At 36.2% G+C, this 25980-nt stretch overlaps 1 protein-coding gene across 2 annotated transcripts in view; it reads right to left on the reverse strand.

Moving 5' to 3' along the window:
• Positions 1–1303: 1303 nt before the first annotated feature.
• LOC577222 (carnitine O-palmitoyltransferase 1, liver isoform) overlaps positions 1304–25980 on the reverse strand; it is a 29237-nt gene continuing 4560 nt past the window's right edge. Inside the window, exons 2-20 of one of the 2 annotated variants that reach the window (XM_030988361.1) lie at positions 24736–24917; positions 24104–24243; positions 22941–23112; positions 20312–20413; positions 19668–19883; positions 18642–18838; positions 18190–18300; positions 17503–17580; positions 15702–15825; positions 13741–13812; positions 10917–11053; positions 8646–8796; positions 8136–8300; positions 7092–7226; positions 6643–6714; positions 6277–6357; positions 5581–5694; positions 4382–4474; positions 1304–3423 (exon numbers count right to left, since the gene is read on the reverse strand). In XM_030988361.1, the coding sequence (XP_030844221.1) occupies positions 3349–3423; positions 4382–4474; positions 5581–5694; positions 6277–6357; positions 6643–6714; positions 7092–7226; positions 8136–8300; positions 8646–8796; positions 10917–11053; positions 13741–13812; positions 15702–15825; positions 17503–17580; positions 18190–18300; positions 18642–18838; positions 19668–19883; positions 20312–20413; positions 22941–23112; positions 24104–24243; positions 24736–24917 (2417 nt within the window). In that variant the 3' untranslated portion in view covers positions 1304–3348. Of the gene's footprint in view, positions 3424–4381; positions 4475–5580; positions 5695–6276; positions 6358–6561; positions 6715–7091; positions 7227–8135; positions 8301–8645; positions 8797–10916; positions 11054–13740; positions 13813–15701; positions 15826–17502; positions 17581–18189; positions 18301–18641; positions 18839–19667; positions 19884–20311; positions 20414–22940; positions 23113–24103; positions 24244–24735; positions 24918–25980 lie in introns of both variants that reach the window. The other variant, XM_030988360.1, reaches the window with a different exon arrangement.

The following is a 25980-nucleotide window of genomic DNA, read 5'->3' on the forward strand; positions in this document are numbered from 1 at the left end:
TTCACAAAATTGAAATTACCATAGTATTCTATACACTTCAATTGACATGCGCGCAAATTTTCGCGGCGATCGACGGTGAAACGGCCGAGATCTTAGGGGGGGGTCAAATTGACCCCCCCCCAGTAAAAACCTGGTCTGAAATAGCCCAGTTAAAATAGGGTTAAGGATTTAAGCTAATGTCATATGACTAACTATTTGGCAAGAATTTTCTGATTCTCAAACCAATTCTCAATGTAAACTGCATTTCATTGAAACAGTTTCTCTTACATTTTGAAATTCAATTGAAGAATTATTTGTTTGTCATTTCATCACATCATGTCTGTCCCTTCTTCCTGGTAGAGTTGTATTAAACAATTAAGCATTGATGGGTACCTTAGCTGAATCCTGGTTGGGTATTGAACCTTAAACCTTGGGAAACAAATGATGAGTCTTAACTGCTCAACCAGGACCTGAGCAAACATGATACAAGCACACAGACATGAAAAATATGTGCCATACAATTGCTCTATAAAAAATATCTTCTCTATAAACCCAAGTGTAGAATGATAACACAAGTGGGTGAAGATCCCTTTCTTGGTCCATCTTAACTGAACACACGATCACTGGCGATCACATCAAACCTATAATATACAAGCACTGCTTGGTTCCTCATTTTACTACATCTATTATATGAATTGAGAATCATTGAGACATGCCCATTTATACTACATGTATTGTGTAATTTTTTATTTTATATGTATGTCTATATTTTTTGTAAAATGTGGAACAATAAAACTTGAAACTTGAACTTGAACTTATTTATACAGTATCTTCTCTTGTGTTCAAACCTCTTCAGTGGAGCATCATTATAACACGTTTTCATATAACACTTTACTTGATAGCTTATAACAATGTGTTTCTTGTGGTATTAACATTCTTATGATACCTAGGTTCTATAGCACATGAGTGTAGTTGGTTTCACCCTAGATACCCTGACAGTCTGTGTGCTGTACAATATGATACAAGGGCAAAGGAACTATGAGGTAAGGGTTACAGCAAATAGAGAAGCTATCTAGAATACAGTCAAACCTGTCTATAGTGACCGCCCAAGGGAAACACAAAAATTGGTTTTTATAGACAGGTGGTCTTTGTAAACAGGTTCCTTTAGTACATGTTTCAATGAGAAATCATTTTCAAGGGAAACAACAAATGTGGCCTTTGTAGACAGGTGGTCACTAAAGCAGGTTTGACTGTACTCCAAAAACAGAGCAAAATACCAAGTATCATGGCAAGACTACAATCTAAAGGAAAGTGATTCAACATGTTTTTTTTATCCTTGTCTTGAATTTCAACAAATATTTATGTTATGGGCAATTGAACATTTTTCTTGTCACTGTGTGTGAACAGTGATTTGTAGGTCTACACATGTATGTGCAGAGAAGTAAGTTTACTGAGAGAAAGGTAGGAATAAATAATATGCAGCATAGGTAGGATATTTCTAACACAATAGGGTAATATATATATATTTCATATCTATGTGAACTCAGCAGAATTGCCCAAAAGCAAGAAGGTAAAATTTAGTGTAATATATAACAGGCTCTTGATACAAACTTAATGAAGAGATTACAGTGGGAAATAGCACATCTAGTGATCTTACCACAGAAACTTTGCCTCATCTTTAAAAAACTAAATAACATTTAGAAAATATACATTTTCCTATGCCCAACAGTTGAAATTATTACTCAGTGTTATGATCACTATAGTAATGACATGCAACAGTGATATGTGTTTAAAAATCTCCTTGGAAACAAAACAAAAAAAACTCTGTAAAGAATATATACAGCTGGCAATACATAATATCCAATAAATATAACTTATAAGACACATCAAACAAATATATAGAAAAGTAGAACACCCGCCTTGCTTACGGCCTCACATACCTGCCTATGAATATCTGACATACAACCGACATGTAATAACGCATCAATCTTACCATCGGCTATGTACATGGTAGTTGGACTATGAGAAGATTATAATAATACAACAATCACACACAAAATATAACATGTATCATAATTGAAGTTGATTGTTTCAAATGTTTCTTCTCTTCCCTAATGCTACACATTTGCATTTTCTATTTTTTTCCAAGCTGATCGTTTTCCAATTTTACTATCTCACCTGTCTTTCAATATTTGAATGCTTGGAAATACTGATTGACATTGTGCCTGGCCACCAGTTATATGTTTAATGTGAAAATTAGCAATAATCCCCTAGTTTGAACTTTAAAAAAATTCTTGGTAAACAGACACATATAAATACACTTGTGTGTATCCAAGTATACAATAAATAAAAGAATAAAAGTCCACTAACCAATCATCATTAAGGTGACTTATGTTCATCTCACATAAATTTACTCAGATTTTTCCCCAATATATTCTACCATAATTATTGCTGGCATTGCCTACATCAAGGTTGAATTTGAGCCAAAATTGGCTGAATATTATTCAAAATTCACATTCTAACTACACCTAACGATTCCCAATAAATTATATTCCTATCAAAAATAAATTCTACAGATAATTTAACTACTGTATGTTACATGTCTCTAGAAAGTAGAAAGTAGAAAGCAATTCACTGGAAAACTAGACTATTATTATTTGAATATCTTTCATGATCTCTTAACTTCATATACAAGTTAGTTTTCTTCTTATTTCAGAATGTTTTAAACAAATATATCTTATCCTCAATGAATAGCTTGCACTGCCTTATCAAAGACTTGGTATTACTCAATGCCAATCAAATAATGTGTAGCATTAACATAAAGCCTACCAATATAGTACATTCACTGAACGTGTTATTATATAACATCAAAACTTCAATGAAACAGAACTTAATACCATCTTGCGGAATACTTTGCAATACATTTTAATTACCTTCTAATAAAAAGTTGTGTTATTATGTTGTGTCTTTAATTTCAAACCTCATCAAATCAATCCATGCCGGCTTTTATGGCATGGGCATTGTTTATTTATTTACACAATTAAAATCAAGAGATAATATAATGTATTAGTACCTCTTATTATGGTTACGGAAACGTAATTTATTCTAAATTGAAATGTTGAGGTCCATGTTCATATGGTCATGGTTGAATGCACCTGTATATTTACTACTGGGTTATTTCAAATTCAAGTAAAGGTGTCGAGATTATGCCTAAAATGATTATTTCATGAATAATACGATTTGTGCTGGTCTTGATTATACCTATGTTGGTAACATATAATTGAACTCAGATTATTCCTAAGATGGTTCTTTTCTTGATGAATGCAGAATAATACAATGTTTGCTGGCTTGATTAGGGAGGGAATGAAGTTAGTTATCCTTATCAAAGAGAGCTAAGATATCAGCCAAAGCTTGCTCGATGTTGTCTCCAAAGCGAATAGCATTCTGCATGGGAAGATATAATAAGAATAAGAATAAGAATATTTTGATTTTATGTAAAACATGTATCTTTCATGACTGAAGGATACATCAGTTGTACTTATAAATCTTGTGCATAATATAATGAATATTCATGAATCTACTATTTGTAATTATATACATGGGGTTATGAATATTCATGAATCTACTATTTGTAATTATATACATGGGGTTATGAATATTCATGAATCTTCTATTTGTTTAATATGCATGGGGAGTTTGAACAATGATTAAATGGAGTGATTTTTCTTAATCTGACACTGTTGCATGTGCCCCCCGGCCCCCCAAAATAATGTTGAAATCAGCCCCAAATTTGCCAAATATGTACTAGCAAACAGGGACATGCCCCCCCCCCCCCCCCACCCGCCTATTCAGCGGCTGGCTGAGTCGTTGCGATTTTTGGGGGGAACCAAAAAAAAAAAAAATATATATATATATATATATATATATTCATGTCCTCTTACCCCCCGTGTGCCCTCCCGTGTGCCCCCCTGCGAAGAAATTCCTAGATCCGCCCCTGTGTTGAGTGTTTGTTTCTGTGTGTTTCAGATGTGCAGAGATCGTTATGCTCAAAAACACCCTCATCTGTAATAATCTCAAATTTAATCTACAGTTTCCTACAAATGTTGATTAAAGTCAAATTGTTTAGCGGTTAGTAGTTTGTTAAGGGTTCCATTTGACAATCTTCATCAATTCAACATTGAGAGAACTATTACAAGACCATCAACTACTCAGAGTATACACTGTTTGTACTTTCAAATCATACTGAAAACGTATGTATTAGAGACAATACTCATTTGTGAAATACTAATAATAATAGTGACTACTTGTATAGCGCACAGGTCCACCTTTCGGTGCTCATGGCGCTTAAACTTATACCATCTTGCAGAATACTCAAAATTTGTGAAATACAATTCATTCTTACCGTGTTGCCAGTCTTGTTCTTGCATGATATATGGAAGAAGATAAGATTCTCTCCAGCGATGATGTAAGATACTCCGTAACCATCATCAGCAACCTGTTACATTAAACATAACCAATATCAGTATTAATGGTATCAAGAGTTTGAGGCCTTAGTAGAAATCTGTATACCTATGCTTAGAGTACCTGAACGAATTGCAAGTTTATTTCAATATCTCATTGTTTGCGAAAAGGATCCAGATGACCTTGCATGTCTATTAACCCTTACTGTACTGGGGGGGGGGCCTGGGAGGCCCCCCCCTCGACATTTTCGGAGTTTGCGCCGCAACCGCTTGGAATTTTGAATTGTCGTTTCATGACTTTTTTCCCTCAAGTCTCACGCACATTTTGATACCATTTTCGTCGAAATCGGATATACCTGTAAGGCGTTACATAACAATTAGTATGCGCATGTCATCAAAAAAAAAAAAAAAAAAAAAAAAATTGCATCAAAATTTGCATAAATTATCATTATTAATTACATTAAATTAACTTTTTTGAGTTAAAAAAGAAGTTTCATATGAATAATGAGTTTCAACATTCAAAAAGTGGAGTTTGAAACGTTTTCTGTAAAATGCATAAAATTAGCATTTTTGCATAATTAATTAGGCTAACGACAAAAATTTGCATATTCGGAAAAAACTAATTATACCATCTTGTTCCTTACGTAAATATCTACAAACGTGCAAATTTTCGTGTTCATTGGACAATCGACGGCCGAGATCATAGGGGGGGGGCCTCCCAGGCCCCCCCCCAGTCAGTGGGTGCTCAAAATAGCCCAGTACAGTAAGGGTTAAGTCAATGACATGTAGAATATTAACAAGTTAACAACAACATTCCAATAAATAGTTGACATTTCATTTTATCATTTTGACCGAGACATTTACAAATTTAGATAGCAGACACACTTTCCTGTTTTAAAGCTTATCTGTACTAGTTTATAGGAGGGATTAGACCACCCTGCAAGATCACTGGACAGGTGGTTATCTCATCAAATCAGCTCTCAATTAACATAAGAAAAAGAGGATCATGGGGGACCAATGGTCACCGATTAGGCATAGTTTTCTAATATAGAGCGTGCAAGTAGCTACAATTAGGACAGTGTGGCTTTAAATGTCAAATTTCACAGCACAATTTTAATGTCTTTTGGTGACGCATACATACCGGTCCGAATCCTCCTCCAGCTGAGAGGCATTCTGGATTCTTATTGACGTTGACTTTACCCGTCTGTGAGGGCGGTGTTTGACTAGTGGACAGACGCCATGGCTCACTCAAAACCTGCAGATTAAAGATAAATAGAGATAATCTAGTCCATTAAGGCCTTGTGATTATGTACCCTGTAACCAGTTACAGGAAGAAACTATAACTTTGAAACAATTTTGAAATTTCAGCTAGATACACTGAAAAAACTATTTCTTTCAAAACAGTATGAAACTATCTAGGACAACCAATGAAAACATGATGGCTTTATCTCATTAAAATTGATTTTTAATCAGCAGGTTACAGGTTCAAATCCTTGTCAAGGGCACATGTCCTTAATTGTATGCACAACCTTGTCTCTCTCTCTCTCCCTCCTTTTCTCTCCCCCTCTCTCCCCCTCTTTCTCTCTCTCCCTCCCCCTTTCTCTCTCTATCTCTATCTCTTTCTTTCTACCCCTCTTTCCCTCTTTCACCCTCTCCCTCTTTTTTCATCTTTTCCTTCATGCTCTCAACACACCATACCATGTGTCCAAAATGTTTATACACTTGCAACACCACTGGAAATCAATTTCTAAATCTAGATCAAAAACTGAAATCTCAAATTTGAATTCTTGGTCCTCTACAAATCTAAAATCATTATTCTAAATCTTATGTATCATACCTTCTTAAGGAATGGTGAATCCAGGTTAAGGTACTTGGAGACAACGTAGAGACAGAAGATATGTCTGTCTACTCCCTTGCCCTCTCTCCCCCTCTCTCTCTCCCTCCCTCTCCCCCTCTGTCCCTCCCTCCCTCTCTCTCTCTCTCCCTCCCTCTCCCTCCCTCTCCCTCCCTCTCCCTCTCCCTCCCTCCCTCTCCCTCTCTCTCCCTCTCCCTCCCTCTCTCTTTCCCTTTCTCTCTTTCTCTCTCTCTCTCTCGCTCTCTCTCTCAATCTTGTGTATCATACCTTCTTGAGGAATGGTGAATCCAGGTTGAGGTACTTGGAGACGACGTAGAGACAGAAGATATGTCTGTCTACTCCCTTGCCGCACATAGCATCTCTATAGCTCTGGACATGTTTGACAGCAGCGAGGTTAAACTTGGCCAGCTTCTCCTCCTTCTACACAGTGGAACACACAATAGAAAGAAGACAATTCAATCATCAAAGAGAACTAATAGAAACCCTCCTACTCAAAGGTACTGTATTAATAAATGTACCCCCAGCGTGTTCACGTATGTGTCAGTAGTATTTCTTTACTTTCATTATTTAGACCGAATTATAATTGAGTTCTTTCAAAGTACCTCTGGTGATGCACTTTGATTTGTTCAAATCCACACTGTGTACACAATTTGTTGCTTCATCAAGCAAACATCTGGCAAGCTGCAGAAATATCTAGAGCAACATTTGAAAAATTACCAATAAATGTATATATGTTAGATTATGTAATTTGGTCTAATGCAATTTCAGTCATCCCGCTTTTATTGATAATAACTTACCGTGCTGTCTGGGTCTTCCATGGTGCGTACAAAGTCACATGACTCGACCGAGCATGACCTGACGGTCTCTGTACGACCCTCACGGTATAGACGGGTCATGGATGACTCATAGGTCAGACAGAAACGGTTGGCATCCTGAGGACAATCAGAGGATATTAATCAAAACAATATGAAAAAAGGCATGATGGATAAAAGTGTACAAAGTGCATGGAAGTGTTTGAGCACTTCTAAACATTTTTAAAGATTTTTAAAAAAATGTTATATTGTGTTTTTTTAAACGTAAGAATATAACAGAAGAGTCTGCATTGTAATGTGCAGAATCATAACTGAATCCACTGACTGGTTAATATAACTTCACACTTAGATCAGTTTCTTGTTACAGGTAAAGGCACTATATAATAATTTTTAGAATTCTTATATGATCAGTGTCATATGAGATGGACTGCTCATGAGTCAGTGAAAAAAATACACGGGGGCTCGGGGCGAATTAGCCCTCGAAATGCCCAAAAGAGCCCCCGAAAATCAGAAAAGAGCCCCTGTAAATTTGCATAGAGTTCAATGCAAAACAAATTTTAGAGTGTTAATTTCATGCAGGCAAGCTTGAAAAGTAGCCCCCGAAAAATAAATATTAATTTTTTCCCTGTCATGAGTGTACTCATTTAAGTTGCCTCAGTAAAGTCCAGTGAACAAGCATGTGAGCTGATTACTCTTTGATCATATAAATATTTTCAAAATAAACATATAGAAATAGGGGCACAGGTGTCTATGCAATGTTTATTCATTTGTATATAGTAATGAACCAAAGAACTAAATAAATAGCAGTTCTGGTGAAGTGTTAAAAACAAATCTAAAGAAATATCTGTTTAATTTAGCTTTTAATTGATTACCATTACCTTTCCTATTGCACTTTTGTATATATTTATCATGTATTTCATCTTTGCACAAGCTGCGCCTTGAGCATTTGATTGTCAAGTGGATTTGGCGCCATACAAATACTATGCATTATTATTATTATAAAGAGAAACTCTAGAAGGAGAGACTCACCCTGTAGTAGGCAAGTTGCATTGCAAGTTGAATGAAACCATCTGGACTGATCCTACACTTCTTCATAGCACCCTTACCAAACTTATTATGAACTCTGACATGTATCTGAACATCATCTACAAGCTTCTGAGCTACCTGGTAGCTCGTCTCAATGATGTCTTCCAACTGAAATGAGAAATACAAATGAAAGATTCTTCCAATATGGCTCCTGGACCAAAGATGTTATGAACTCTTCATCAAGCTCTCTATTTGACAGCATTCTTGTGTTACAAAACATAAAATATTACGTGATATTGACATTTCAGCATATTTCAACTCAATTTTCAAAACATCTAAATAATTTTCAAGAACTACATAGTAAAATAAATTACTTTTGATTATCTGTTTGTAGTTCATAAAGAAGAGTCAAAAAACTTCTTTTTGAACCATGCTCTTCCTTTATTCTTGAAGATGAGAAAGATTCCTCCCCTAAATACTCAATAGACTAGTCCATCTGCTACACAACCCTACCTCACTTGGAATCTCCCATTGTAGTCTTTGGGGGGCTTTCAGCACCCTGGTTGATTCTCCATTCGTGTGTCCCTCTGGTGTGTATCCCATGTGTAGCATGTCCTCGACCACAGCATCCTCAAAGGTATGACTGTAGATTGGAGCATCAGCCCTATAAACACACAAACAAACAAGCATAGACAAACATAATGTATGACTGTAGATTGGAGCATCAGCCCTATAAACACACAAACAAACAAGCATAGACAAACATAATGTATGACTGTAGATTGGAGCATCAGCCCTATAAACACACAAACAAACAAGCATAGACAAACATAATGTATGATTGTAGATTGGAGCATCAGCCCTATAAACACACAAACAAACAAGCATAGACAAACATAATGTATGATTGTAGATTGGAGCATCAGCCCTATAAACACACAAACAAACAAGCATAGACAAACATAATGTATGACTGTAGATTGGAGCATCAGCCCTATAAACACACAAACAAACAAGCATAGACAAACATAATGTATGATTGTAGATTGGAGCATCAGCCCTATAAACACACAAACAAACAAGCATAGACAAACATAATGTATGACTGTAGATTGGAGCATCAGCCCTATAAACACACAAACAAACAAGCATAGACAAACATAATGTATGACTGTAGATTGGAGCATCAGCCCTACAAACAAACAAACAAACAAGCATAGACAAACATAATGTATGACTGTAGATTGGAGCATCAGCCCTATAAACACACAAACAAACAAGCATAGACAAACATAATGTATGACTGTAGATTGGAGCATCAGCCCTATAAACAAACAAACAAACAAGCATAGACAAACATAAGGTATGACTGTAGATTGGAGCATCAGCCCTACAAACAAACAAACAAACAAGCATAGACAAACATAAGGTATGACTGTAGATTGGAGCATCAGCCCTACAAACAAACAAACAAACAAGCATAGACAAACATAATGTATGACTGTAGATTGGAGCATCAGCCCTATAAACACACAAACAAACAAGCATAGACAAACATAATGTATGATTGTAGATTGGAGCATCAGCCCTATAAACACACAAACAAACAATCATAGACAAACATAATGTATGACTGTAGATTGGAGCATCAGCCCTATAAACACACAAACAAACAAGCATAGACAAACATAATGTATGACTGTAGATTGGAGCATCAGCCCTATAAACACACAAACAAACAAGCATAGACAAACATAATGTATGACTGTAGATTGGAGCATCAGCCCTATAAACACACAAACAAACAAGCATAGACAAACATAATGTATGACTGTAGATTGGAGCATCAGCCCTATAAACACACAAACAAACAAGCATAGACAAACATAATGTATGACTGTAGATTGGAGCATCAGCCCTATAAACACACAAACAAACAAGCATAGACAAACATAATGTATGACTGTAGATTGGAGCATCAGCCCTATAAACACACAAACAAACAAGCATAGACAAACATAATGTATGATTGTAGATTGGAGCATCAGCCCTATAAACACACAAACAAACAAGCATAGACAAACATAATGTATGATTGTAGATTGGAGCATCAGCCCTATAAACACACAAACAAACAAGCATAGACAAACATAATGTATGACTGTAGATTGGAGCATCAGCCCTATAAACACACAAACAAACAAGCATAGACAAACATAATGTATGACTGTAGATTGGAGCATCAGCCCTATAAACACACAAACAAACAAGCATAGACAAACATAATGTATGACTGTAGATTGGAGCATCAGCCCTATAAACACACAAACAAACAAGCATAGACAAACATAATGTATGACTGTAGATTGGAGCATCAGCCCTATAAACAAACAAACAATCAATCATCATCATTACCTACATATATGCATGTATAGTCTATATTACAGGTACATGTATAACCCCCATCATTAGATCCAATATCAAATGCCAATATCAATTTACAATCAAGTCAATGAGTCTCACTGCAAAATCATTCAAATTTATACATGTACACCCTAACCCTAACTGTAACCCTAATCTGGAGTAGTCTCTTGTGAGTATTGAGTACCAGTACCATAAAAGGGAGATTTCTAACCTTAACAATGCAATGCTACATCAGAATGATTGTAACAACAACATTTTTTTTTTTTTTTTTTTTTTTTGGGGGGGGGGGGGGGGGGGGGGGGGGGGGGTTAAAATCAATCTTATTCCCGCATGTTTTCTGTTGAGTAATGCTGAACTTACAGTGAGTGCTCAGCATTGAGTCCGATGTGTCCGTTCTTGAAGACAACGAGATTGAAACACTTATCAAACCAACGATTGTAGCAGTTACCATGGAGAAGGGAGGCTGCATACTTGTCCAACTTTCCATCACCCTGATCCTGCAAAGGTCAATAGGTCGTGTCAAAGGTCAAATATCAACTCAATACACATGTAAGGATGCAATAGTTTATCAAAATAAAAGATGCACCTCAAATACTTAAATTCAATTCTTTATTTCATGATTACCTTCCCGCAGCATGTTTTATTTTATCAATTGAGCCAAAATATCTACATAAATAGAATAGATTATGGTGATCGGTGTAAACTATGTATAGAGCCTTTCCCTGGCATTTTTACTTACTATGACTATGACTACAGAGCTATGGCTATCAAAATAACCCCAGATAAGGTTTGAATATTTTCAATCATTGTCCAAATTTTAGAGAATTTTACAGTGAACATCAATACTGGGATTTACTGTCTGTACTGTCTACGTCTATGCTGGTACTCGTCAAAAGCCTTTTCAGCAACTAAACGAGGATATTGTGGTGTGGTGTCTCTCATAGTGGTCATGATTGATTAGTGCATATATGCATGCATGTAAAACATGTATGTAAAACACATACTGTAGTGTACAACTAGAAGGATTGTGAGATTTCAAATAGATTACAGTGATTCTATAAAACAATAGAGTACAGAAATCTACAAATGAAACAACAAATTTACCAAGGTAGAAAATAAAAGCAATATACAATGTAGAAAATATACAAGTTTCACATAACTACTAAACACAGCTACATGTATTTGACAAAGCCATAGCATATATATGACAAAGCTTGTAACAAACATAGCTTGCACTACAACACATTACAACACTTGCAGGAATCACAAATACAGGTTATCACTTGCCATTATGAGTTATGTGTTAATTTGAGGTACGCCTAAGCTGGAGATAGGGAATACTTGAAATGCAAGGCATAAAAGGATCAAATTTTAGAGTGTTAGTCACAAAACTTTAAGGGTTATTGCTAGATGAGAAAACATGACAAATGTTGCTTACCGGTATTTAACCCATGGTAATTCAGCTGCAGTTCATAAACTCATCTAACATTATTATCAAAAATTAATGATACAAAAGCTTTTTGTCGTTTCCAGTACCGGTAGTTTTCTAAATTATCTTGCAGAATCTTCTCCCTATTTATAAATCTAATTTATAAATTAAACTTACAAACTACACATGAAAAGCACAATGTGCATACAGACTACTACATTGTGTTATTACATGGACCACATACATGTACTAGGATGCTTACTATCTTCAAAACATACCATGTATGCCAATAAAGTATGAAATCACTTTCCAGGGTTTCATGACACATAACATGCAACATACTAATTATTATATAATAGAGGAATGTATCATACACCCATTTTAGTTTATCCAATCCAAAAGATATTTGATATCGCGCCTTTTCCTTGCGGTTACAAAGCGCTGCACGCACCGCTCAACAATGTTTGGGCCACTTATAAACAAAAGTTATAACAAGTCACTGCTGGGCCTGTTGAATAAAACTTACTATTGATGGTAACTTTGCCAGTAATGGTAACTTCAATGGAAACCTTGATTTGATTGGCTTTTGAGTGATGTTGCCATGGTAGTTAATATTGATGGCAAATTTACCATCATTGCTAAGTTTTATGCGACGGGCCCTAGCTCTACTACATGGAATAAATCACTATCTGTACAATGAAATGAACAAGCTACGGACTACTACCATGGATATACTGATAGCTTCATGATTTCTACAAAGGTAGCTGAGCATATTTTGAACATAATAATAAACATCATGTCACATTAAAACACCAAACAAGCTACAAGCTATATGTACATCTAAACTAATGACGCTCTATTTCTAACCAATAATAATCATGTATATTTTGCCAAAGCTCATGTCGAGGGACTTACATTCATGATTGGTTGAAGATTGCAGACGGGCAAATGAGAAGAAAATATGTGAACATCATGCATTCATCTCAGGTAAGCAATGGTTTATATGAAGCAATGTAGCTCTGGATTTTATATAATAGAATGTTACCGTGCCCCTCCCCCCCCCCTTCTTTCTCTCTCTCTCTCTCTCTCTCTCTCTCAAACTCTCTTCTTTTCCCTTTATTCCACTTTGTAAGCAACATAGCTCTTCTTACGTAATCTTTTTTACTATTTTTTTAAGGAGAATTTTTGACTATTTAGTTTCTCTTTATCACCATTTCTCTGAAGCACATCTTAACTATTCAGGATATTGGTTTCAATTTACACATTCAAAGTTAACATGTACTCTCTGTAACTCTGTAACTAAAAACATTTTAAAAAGTGTATTATGAATGACATTCTCTATCAAATCTTGCTCACATAATTGTGTTACTTTTCTCTTTTCCTTCTCAATCTAAAAGGTATTGATATGTAGCACCTTTTCATTGCAGTTACAAAGCACTGCACACATTGCTCCACATGGTTTTATATAAAGCTTAGGATGCCTGGTCTTTAGGAAAGGGGGATATTTCAGTCTTATCTGATAAAAAAGCTGTTAGATTAACAATATATATCATGTATGTAAAATATGATTAAAATCTTAAATATACAATTACCATGCAAAAAAAAAAAAAAAAAAAAAAAACATTTTGTCACCCTGCCTCATGCCAGCAGAAAAAAAATCATGATTTTGATCTATTGGCAGAGGAGATGGGTTTTTATTGTTCCATCTTTAGATCATAAAAACAAAATAAAGATGATTTTGAATGATTAAATTACCTTCTGTGCGAAAGGATCTCCCTTGACCCATGAAGGTATCTCCTGGTTCTTGAGAAACTCTCTTAGTGGTTCCTAAAGCAATGAGTCATGAATACATAGATCATACAGGTATGACGGAAGCAATGGTGAGAGAGAATGAAATGAGGCAAACCTATCAGAAATATATATATATATATAAGAGGTGGAGTGAGTGTAAAATCAGAGAGATGTGTAAAGCAAACAAATATCGGATTAGAGAAACAAGTCAATGGTTAAAATCTAGTTTATAGAGATTACAGGAGTAATGAAGGTAAATAGCTTATAAAAGAACTCAGGTAAATATCATATGCACAAGGTGGTTAAAATATTGGAGATAAATAGATTTTAAAATGTTACCCCTTGGTAATAAAATTATAATTACCCTCTCAAAATTAGTACTTTGTTATTGTCCTTCAACCAACAAAAAAACAGAGTAAAAATGGAGTAGTATTACGAAAACTAGGGAATTAAATCCAGAAACTTCTGCAAGAAACTTTATTAGGGCACCAGACTCTCAAAAGTTGCAGGACATGAAACTAAGTACCAGTATTCATTCATGTCATTACAACAACTTTTTCTGTCAGCAAGTTTCTTGTCACAGCCATCATTGGCAATCTGCGACATTTAAAGTCACGCAGAGTTTCTGGTTTTAATGAAATCCACAGCAGTCATTACTGTGAAAAGGAACAAACTCCTAGACCAAAATGTTACCTTTTGGCTTTTACTTTATACAAAGGCTAGAGCATAAAGCTTATCACCCAATGTACATGTATATCAAGAATACACCTATTCACGCTTGCTTGCATGTACACGTATGAAGACCCTTGTTACCATGGGCCGGGGGAGTGAAGTTCACATATGTACACGTATGAAGACCCTTGTTACCATGGGCCGGGGGAGTGAAGTTCACATATGTACACGTATGAAGACCCTTGTTACCATGGGCCGGGGGAGTGAAGTTCACATATGTACACGTATGAAGACCCTTGTTACCATGGGCCGGGGGAGTGAAGTTCACATATGTACACGTATGAAGACCCTTGTTACCATGGGCCGGGGGAGTGAAGTTCACATATGTATCCAATTTCATCAATTCCCTCAAGCTAGAAAGTGACATATTGCATGACATAATATAAAATTGTTGTTGAAAGCAATAACAGCCACTGAATGTGTGGAAGATGAATGCCTTTTCACTTATATTTGAATGTATCAAGAAGCCTGATTATATGAAAGCAACTTTAAATTTACATGTGCCAAGTGACAAGAAGCTTTATTAACTAAGAAATACTTTCACAAGTGGACCAATAAATAAATGTGAATTTCCCTCATTTCAATTCCACTGCAACTCATTTTACTTAACTCCAAAATCTCTCCTCAATATCACCAGAAAGAGAGATTAATATACCAATAAAGGCTCGATCATATATGACAGTGTAATAGCTCAACATGTTTTATAATGCATAACAAACAGCAACCCATTTTATTGTCCACTTACCACTCATTTACATGTTAGAAAAAAAAAGAAAAAAAAAAAAAAAACCTTGCATAGTTAGCCACCATAGTCTCCTGTGTCATAAGTGAATGAGACATAAAGCAAAATGATTTAATCAAACACACAGAACACACGGGAGAAATGATATAGAGTGGTGAAGTGTGACATCATCAAAAATATATTTTTAGAATTTCTCAATTTTTTCTGAAAGAGCATGAAAAATAATGTCCAAAAGAGAGAGAGAGAGCAATATAACACTGAGTTCCTATAGGAAATCTTTTTATTCAGATGGTCATACCTCAGCCAATACTTAACCTTTTTAACTGGTTTTCGACATTTGGACATTATTTGTTATGCTCTTTCGGAAAATGAAGAAAAAATTGAGAAATTCTAAGAATAGATTTTTATGATGTCACAGCTTCGGTACTTTATTGGAGTTTGGGGGACTTACGATATCATACTCGTGCACCTCCTCATCAAGGACAACCACAAAGGCAGCTGTTTCTATGGCAGCAAGAGAGGTCTTGTTCACACCATCCATGAAGAAGCGTTGACGAGCTGCGGCCCATGGGATTCTAATTTAGACAAGTGAGAAAGGGGTATATATTACCGGTAGTACTCACAACTAGTGTTTTGATTTCTTCATCTTGAATGTTTTTTTGTTTGTTTTTTGTTCGTTTTCTTTTTCTTTCCCTTTTAATGTTTTTGTTTAATTATTGTTGTTGTTATATTCTGAGAAACCAGAAACAACTGTATGCACAAGAAAATTAGTCTAGATGTAAGGGGAAAATTCCACAAAATTACTTGACTGGCTATTATTTATTTTATTTTCTTACTGAGATCTGACCATCATAAATAATTCAGAACCTCCTATTACCCTTCATCTTTTCTACCTTGCATATCATTTTATACATCTCAGTGATGCTCAGTGGCTTCATAAAATGAGTCAGGCAGTCATGAATGCTTTAAAGTAAAACTTTATTCATAGACCTCTTCCCAACCCTTTTATTGTATTTGATCTGCCATTAACGTGAGGACCTTCGATATCATTATCTGTATCTGATAATGAAAAATACTAATGTGTAATAAAGATAGATAATATAAAAGTCATCTTCACAATTTGTTTACATAACATGGAATTATTGACTGACATTTCAATCACCTTTCTGGGATTAGAATTGGTCACAAAATGCAGAAGCATCTGCTGAACTGTTTAGTAGAAGGGTACATAGGTCAATTCAATGTTTATCTCAATATTTGATGTGGTAAGGCTAGTGCTTTAATACCGGTAAGTGTCCAGTCTTATAAAAGTCTATTGTCGATGTTTATTGGAGCCAAACTGACTTGGTTGGCAGGTATTGTTATGTTGCTGCTGTTTAAAGATAAACTTGAGTTCTGGTAAAAAAATGGAAATGAATTCTCACAGAATCAAACGAAACTTACACTGAATGTTCAAGATTACCGGTACATATAAATGTCATTTGCCAAACAATTTTGGGAAAAAATGTATACTGGCTGAGTAATGAGCATAGAAAAATAAGGAAATCAAGGTAAGTAACCCAGGCACCATTTGAGTAGTCCCATATACATCTTTCTGTGTATAGTGCTTGTAACTTTACCAAGACTGGGCCACATTTCTTATCATTTTGATGATTCCAGAACCTTGCAGTACACATCAATACTTATATGCTAGATGATCAACCTTTTCTGATCGATTCCACACCGTTTTTTTCACAATGCAATCGCATGACCGGTACTCAACTTAATCTTTAATTAGCTCGCTCAAATCCAGGTTTTCGAGAAGTTTCAATGATAGACAGACACTTATTCTTCTGTCAACAAATACTTTTTTTTCTGCAAATTCATTAAAGAGATTACATCATTCAAGGGGATAGAGCAGATCATAAAATCAGACAAAGTTATAGGTGTTCTTTTTTTTAGATAAAGTAATATTGGTGATGTACATGTTACTGGATATTTTCCTAGTTCAGAAATATCATTTCAGAATTGACATTCAGGTTCTTTTGATCAGCATAAATCAGAAAAATTAAAACTTATCTGTACTAGTTTATACGAGCGATTAGACTGCTCTGCAAGGTCATTGGACAGGTGGTTATCTCATAAACTCAGCTCTCATAAGAAAAAGAGGATCATGGGGGATCAATGGTCACCGATTAGGCATTGTTTCCTATATAGAGGGAGCAAGTAGCTACAAGTAGGACAGTGTGGCTTTAAATGATTTGTATATGTACCTATCTCCTGCAGTGAGTGCGGCTAGACGACGCTCAGCATGATGCTCCTCTGGGTCATCCAAAATCTCCTGATATTGCCTAAAAAATTAATTGAATTCCACCATTATTTGATAATATAATAATAATAATAATAATAATAATAAAACACTATGCTTCTATAGTGTGCATCATCAAAAATGCACTCGCTACATTACAAAAATCAAAGGAGAATAACATGAAGTATATTCAATTTTTTGATTAATAATATCTATTATTGTGAATTCTTCTACATGTATAGTGCTGTAAAACTTGACTCTCCTTGTACTCCACACAATCATTAATCAATTATATGTGAATAAAGATTATGCATAGCTGATTGTATGATGCATGCAATGGCAATAATGGTACCTATTAACCTTCGCCCTTGTCACCTGTTATCCACTTTCAGAACTCAACTAAAGACATATCTATTTTAGATTGCTTACAATTAGTCACTGCTTTTTTGTCTTTCCCAGTTAGAATCATGAACAGACATTTTTGGTAGTTTTACAGTCTCATCAGCGCCTTTGATTAGGCAACTAGATATTGGCGCTTTATAAATTCCTGGATTGGATTGGATTGGATTTTAAGTAACCGTAACTACACATGGATTATAATTGGCACAACCGAAGATAATTTGTTTAGTTTATTGATGCTGAGGATACTTACTTCTCTAGTTCACACGGCTTGATAAGGCTTCCATTTGACTGGATGATAAGCTTGTAATAGCGTCCTTTAGACATGACGACAATGTGGTTGCTGGTTGCGTGATGGATCAGTCTGTAAGGTTTCAACACAAACACCTTTAATATTACACTCTAAAACAAGATATATTAACATGCTAATTTAAACAATTTCCAACTTAAACCTTCAATATTATAATGTGTGTACTTGTAGCAAACTGTAGGCAACCAGGACCCCATCTTATAAAGAGTTGCAATTGATCTGAATCCAAGTCCTCCAATCAATAGCAAGTTTGCAGTCCCCTATCTCATATGTAAATAGTTGTGTTTGATAACAATCACAAATAAGTTATAATTAATCGCAACTGTTTAAAAGACAGAGACCTGGATACATCCATCAATTTATCTATCTATCCTCAATCCATCCATCAATCTTACCTATCCGTCTCTAAGCCAGGGATTCTGGTCGTATTGAAAGCTCTTTCATACTGCTGAGAGCACAGAGGTACAGCCTTCTGGACCATGATGGGTTTCACCACTTCATGATCAATCTCCTCTCTGAACTGTAACAGAGCTACTGTGACGTTAGCAGCACGGGCAGCTTGGAAGCAGGTGGGCTTGATAGCGATACCGTCCTGTAAAAAGATTGGAAGAGGGTATTGTACATCAGTCATATTTCATTTGATCTGTTGTCTGGCTGAAGTCAGTCTTGTTGGTGTGACTGTGATGACAGGTTCCTTTAAAGAGGAACAGTGACAATCTGAACTTGTCTTGTCTAAATTTCAGAAGAGCAACTGTGACGTTAACAGTATGAGGAGCTTGTGGCAGCTTAGCCTTACTAAAATAAGTTATCCAAAAGAGTCTATCCGTACTACTACTCCTATTCCACCAAATGATAGATCTTGAAATGATTTGTAAATTGAACAGGAGGACTTAGAGGAACACTTATTGCAGTAGGTAATGTAGGATATGTCAATGCAATAGTTGTTCTTGCTACATGGAGGTCATATTACATCCACTCAAGTTTACACATTAGGGCAGCATTATTAAGATATCATCCTTTATAAAAGAATAGAAAACTAGAAATATTTATTGGACACCATTAGAATAAAAATAGAGGTGTAAAACTGTCACATGAAAACATCATTTGTCAAATTACAAAGAGACCAAACAAAACTTCACTATGATGCTTACAGTACCCCTATCAAAGAAACCACAGTGTCATAGTAAACACCTTGTGAGTCAATATCAAATTGAATTGATCTTTATTTCATTTATCATAAAAACATCATAAAAAACATATAAAATACAAAACATAGCGTACAAGTTAAAGAGAAACATTCACAGCAGAATACAACAACAACAAAAATGTCATATCATTGCGGAGACAGTTAGGAAAGCCAAAGGCTTTATTGGTGCTGCCACCATATGATATCCTACGCCCAGATAATGAAGTCTACATACCATTCCATAATAGTTGCTGTTGACCATGATTGGAGAGCGGCCCCTCAGGTACACATATTCTTCCCACCAGTCACTGACGTAGTTTGTAGACCAGAGCCATTTGAGCTGTAGGTAGCGCTGGAGGCGATCACCGATAGAAGATTGAAACTCTTCAGCAAGACGTTCCATTTCACCGTAGTCTTCAGGGCTTAGGAAGCCTTTGACTGATCTCAGGTACTGTCAGGTACAAACAAGGTCAAATAGTATGGGTATCAAACAGAAGCTCCATTTCTTGAAATGGTGACAAGTAACGTGTGAGCTTTCGCAATCTTTTTATTTCAGTAGGGAAGAATATCACAGTAGAAATATTCCCTCAAAGTATTGTGCTTCAAATTCCTGAAATTCAAAATATATTGAGAAATGGTTGAGGTATTTGGACCAAACATTCATGCCACATGTTAATACCAACTTCTGTGTGCAGAGCATACATGTGCTTTTTATCAAGACTGAATCAATGTCTCACCATTCCACGTGGGTGGGTGGAGGAGTAACCATTTTACAGCAAAGAATACCTGGACCAAACTAATGTGAGATTAATCATTCATCCATTTTCTAAAACTGGGTTCTAAGAGTCATCAATTGTTGGCATGCCTTGTCTTACTTACCCTTTCCATAGTTTCTTTGAGCTTTGGTAGCGGCAGATTTGGTAGAGAGGCCTGGTAGCTGTATAGCTTGGGATGCCTTGCACAGAACACCCTCAGACTTATCTGTATGGGGAAGAAACAAAACAAGTTCAGGTTGTGACTTGGAGCACATCGCTTTAATACTCAACTTCCAAAATTCAATATTTCTACAATGTTAATATTTGCTGCCTCAGTATCAGGTGCATTATGACACCACTCACACACATGAATTCTTACAAGGCTTCTTGTGTATATATTTATTGTGCATGTTTATCTTATATAGCATCTGTTGAGAGCCAGAAGGGTGTTAACTCTATGTTACAGTTTATGAGTTAACACCCTTCTCGCTCCAAACAGATAGTATACTGTATCCTGTATTGTCTTTGTAAATGATTTAACAATTCAGCAATCGCCTCCCATTTCAATTTGTTTCAAATTACATCAATGTTGTGAATTCAAATTGTAGGCCCGGTATCTTTTTTTTAGTGGCCCAAGTATTTAATTTTGTAGTAAATACAAAACTTGCAATGAATACTCTGAGAATAGGTGGCTGGTTAGGTGAGTCAACTCAATTATAAATCTTTATGCAGGTTCAGGGCTATTTCACCATCGGAACTTAATATCCCAATTAGGCCTCTAATTGGTCCCTAGATTTACCTCCTGGACGACAAACTTTTAGTGCGGTAAACATTTTAAAATAAGGCCGGAAGTAGGCCTGATTGACTCATCAACCTTTGCAAGACGAACGGCCTTGTATCTTGTACATCAATCTCTGTAGGATTGGAGTAACTGCAGTGTTTACTGTGTTTACATCGATAGTTGGATTGCGTTCAGTAAAACTTTTGCCCTGTGTCTTATACATGAAACCTCTCTCATTTCAGTGTATAGGGTGTTTACATTGATGGTTGCTTAATGTTCAGTTAATCCTTTTAATGCATGATTAGACCTACCAACCATGGTTTAGTTGGCTAGAACCTACTGTACGTAGTAAGAGTATGTAGGGTGTTGACACTGATAATTGATTAACGTTCAGTTAATCGTTTAATGGAAGATTAGACCTACCAACCATGGTTTAGTTGGCTAGAACCTACTGTACGTAGTAAGAGTATGTAGGGTGTTGACACTGATAATTGATTAACGTTCAGTTAATCATTTAATGGAAGATTAGACCTACCAACCATGGTTTAGTTTGCTAGAACCTACTGTACGTAGTAAGAGTATGTAGGGTGTTGACACTGATAATTGATTAACGTTCAGTTAATCGTTTAATGGAAGATTAGACCTACCAACCATGGTTTAGTTTGCTAGAACCTACTGTACGTAGTAAGAGTATGTAGGGTGTTGACACTGATAATTGATTAACGTTCAGTTAATCGTTTAATACAAGATCAGACCTACCAACCATAGTTTAGTTTGCCAAGACACTTTGCCATGAGTCTCATACATGAATCCTCTGTAGGAGAAGATCATCTTGAGTGTATAGTGTGTTCATGTTCATTGTTGGTTACATTCAGTTAATTGTTTTAATACAAGATTAGACCTACCAGCCACAGTTTAGTTTGCCAAGACACTTTGCCATGAGTCTCATACATGAAGCCTCTGTAAGAGAGGATCAGCTTGAGTGTATAGTGTGTTCATGTTCATTGTTGGTTACATTCAGTTAATTGTTTTAATACAAGATTAGACCTACCAGCCACAGTTTAGTTTGCCAAGACACTTTGCCATGAGTCTCATACATGAAGCCTCTGTAAGAGAGGATCAGCTTGAGTGTATAGTGTGTTCATGTTCATTGTTGGTTACATTCAGTTAATTGTTTTAATACAAGATTAGACCTACCAGCCACAGTTTAGTTTGCCAAGACACTTTGCCATGAGTCTCATACATGAAGCCTCTGTAAGAGAGGATCAGCTTGAGTGTATAGTGTGTTCATGTTCATTGTTGGTTACATTCAGTTAGTTGTTTTAATACAAGATCAGACCTACCAGCCACAGTTTAGTTTGCCAAGACACTTTGCCATGAGTCTCATACATGAAGCCTCTGTAAGAGAGGATCAGCTTGAGTGTATAGTGTGTTCATGTTCATTTTTGCTTAACATTCAATTAATTGTTTTAATACAAGATCAGACCTACCAGCCATAGTTTAGTTTGCCAAGACACTTTGCCATGAGTCTCATACATGAAGCCTCTGTTAGAGAGCAGTAGCTTGAGTGTATAGTGTGTTCATGTTCATTGTTGGTTATGTTCAGTTAATTGTTTTAATACAAGATTAGACCTACCAGCCATAGTTTAGTTTGCCAAGACACTTTGCCATGAGTCTCATACATGAATCCTCTGTAAGAGAGGATCATCTTGAGTGTATAGTGTGTTTCAATACAAGATCAGACCTACCAGCCACAGTTTAGTTTGCCAAGACACTTTGCCATGAGTCTCATACATGAATCCTCTGTAGGAGAGGATCATCTTGAGTGTATAGTGTGTTTTAATACAAGATCAGACCTACCAGCCATAGTTTAGTTTGCCAAGACACTTTGCCATGAGTCTCATACATGAAGCCTCTGTAAGAGAGGATCATCTTGAGTGTATAGTGTGTTTTAATACAAGATCAGACCTACCAGCCACAGTTTAGTTTGCCAAGACACTTTGCCATGAGTCTCATACATGAATCCTCTGTAAGAGAGGATCATCTTGAGTGTGTATCGTAGCATGTAGATGATGAACAGCCAGAGAAGGGTCACAAAGATGAGGACCGATAGGGATGCGGTTACCATCTCACCCAGCAGGCTCCTGTATGGAAGAGTTCAGTTCAGTTTATTGAATTCCATCTTTAAAAACATTTTTACAAAGCAAAAACACCCAATTTCATGTAAAATATAATACATAAATTAGGATAACATATACATGTGAAATGATTTAATACAAAACAGAATAAGACAAAGCTGTACAAAAAAAAAAAAAAACAAGAAAAGGTTTTGTCTGGACAGCTTCCTATCGAATTAGATATAATAAATATAGTAAGAAAACAAGTAGCAAGGAAGAGATGCAGAAGAGAATCATGGTGATTAAGTACGTCAGTGATCATTTGGGAATTGTGATGAGTTAACTAGTGATGAGGGTACCAAAACATAAGAAGGACGCACAAAAGAAAAAAAGTGGTTTGGGCTTTTCAGTGCTCAGAAAGAGAGATCTGGGCCCGTTGCATAAAACTTACCATTGATGGTAACTTTGCCATCAATGGAAAGTACCATGGTAACAGGGCTCAACAGCCAATCAAAATCAAGGTTTCCATGGTAGTTACCATTGATGGCAGAGTTACCATCAATGGTATGTTTTGTGCCACAGGGCTCTGGAAAGCACAAGAAATGGCTCTTAAAAGGATCGTTTAACAATGTTAAATCTGAGATGCACGGCCCAACGTGTTATCAGTGTCTGTGATATGGTGTTAAAATTGCACTTCAAAATGATCAAGAAGTGCCTCAAAAAAGTAAAAGCCTTTGAAAGACTGGTTTTACCATACTCATTTTCCCCAATAGACTGTAGTGTTATGAAAACCGTTTGGCAAACGCAACATTTGATTTCGATTTGATAATGATGACAGTCGATTGGCTTGTAAAAGTCATGGAGTTCCTGACTGACCTAAAGGTTTATAATTATCATTGTAGCATGAGCTAAATCAAAGATTTTTTTAAAGGATCTAAGACAAAGTTACCGGATCCCTTTAAGGAAAAACCCAAAGACTTTATAATGACCCAAATCAATTCAACTCAAGAGAACTTACACTGGTAAGAAGTGATCTTTGATGAAATCAATCACTCCTAGAGATGGGTCCATTTTAGCCAAGATACAGGCTACGATAGCTACCAAGACAGCTAACCAACTAGCAGGACTAGCTGGGTAGGTCGTTGTGACCATATGGTTCTAGAGAGAGAGAGAGAGAGAGAGATGAAGACGAGAGGGGTAAGTATGAAAGAGGGGACAGGGTAAGGAGAGAGAGAGAAAGAGAGAGAGAAGGATAAGACACAGCAAAATATATTTTAAGTAGCATACTCTGTTTCCCATTAATATATTGTTCATGTACTTCTCCAGCGCATTGAGCATTTTTTCGTAATGGAAAAGCTGCTTTATATTCAATATTATTTATCTTTCTTTTGCAAAAGGAGCAAGAGTAGATGATTTTGTTTTCAACTGTGTTTATCCAACTACCACTTGCACATTGTCCCATGGGGCAATTTGGTGTAAAATACCATGTGTAACCATGGAAACAAAGTGACCCCAAAAGTATATGTATGGTAATACACCTGTAGAATATTTGTCTAATGTATTTTCATTAGAGGATTTTTAAGAGTTGTTATATAACTTAATTTTTGCTTCTACCTGATGACAGTATTTTTATCAGTTTTATAGCCTTACCTGGAATCTCCTGAACTTGTCGCCCCATGATCGTTTGCCGCTGTCAAAGATTGCTTTGAGGACTTCATGATTGACATTGAGATCAATGCCGTCTGGTGTGACAGTGAACTGAAACGCAACGGCCGCGTGAGCTTCAGCCATGTTGGGACTCTGATACCCGTTCACTAACTTAGGAATGAAATCTGTGAGGAGAAAAAGAAATATATGAATTATTCATTAAATGTACATTCAATTGCTTGTTCAGCCCAAGGCCTCGGTCACAATTGCCATTACGAACTGCTACGAACGATTTACAGTCAATGGAAATTTGGGAAGACAATGGAAAAACAGGGGGATTCGTACAAGATTATCGTTCATACGTACCTTTGTGACCGTAGCATTAGCTTTGCTCATACAGAGCCTACATTGCAGAATGCTCTGTCTTGAAGGATTAGAAAAAGCAGATCAGTTGAAGTGCCCCCCCCCCCCCTAAAAAAGGGCTCACTGTTTTATGTGACCTACAGGTACACATGATTAATTGTTTTCTTTCTCCTAATGTTCTCTGACCCGTGCTTTAATGAGACACTTAAACACAGTTCAAGTACAGGTTCACCTTGGGTAGTATACCACTACACAGTACCTTAATGCTCAATAAAAGAGGTTCTTAGGGCACATCAATCATGGATCCTATTAATCTCAAAATAAACATTACCACAAGTATGCATACTTCATAATCTTGATTGCAAATACTCAAAGATAAAAGAAAAAATATGCTCAACTGGAGTTATCCGTGCCTTGTACCGGTATGTTAAAGCCAATTGATGTGTATAATGTTCATGGAGTAGTTTGAAGCAAGTTTTGACAATTTTGGGGGTCTTGTTTTGCTGAACATATCGCCTACATGCATACATGTATGTATATGTTCATGTACCATTTTAAGTACAATTGTATTTGATGTAACTGTGGGACAATATAAATGTACAATGAACTTTGGACTGGTCCATCTACAAGTACAAGTCTGCAGTATTCGATCAGCCACCTAACATTTATTTCCAAGGCACACATTTGAGTGAATATTGCCCACTAAGAAGCTTACATCCACAACTGTACGCTTACAAGTAGTAAGAGGTCTGTTCAGTTCAGGCTTGAGACTACTACATGTTGTTATGACTACATAGAGGACACACCCCCTTTCAGCCCTGCCTGAGTCTACTACAGTGTACACACATTCAATCCTATTCTTCAAGCACAGACTCTATTTGACAT

The sequence above is a fragment of the Strongylocentrotus purpuratus genome, unplaced genomic scaffold (assembly GCF_000002235.5).
Source record: "Strongylocentrotus purpuratus isolate Spur 01 unplaced genomic scaffold, Spur_5.0 spur5_scaffold_17, whole genome shotgun sequence".
Lineage (NCBI taxonomy): Eukaryota > Metazoa > Echinodermata > Echinoidea > Camarodonta > Strongylocentrotidae > Strongylocentrotus > Strongylocentrotus purpuratus.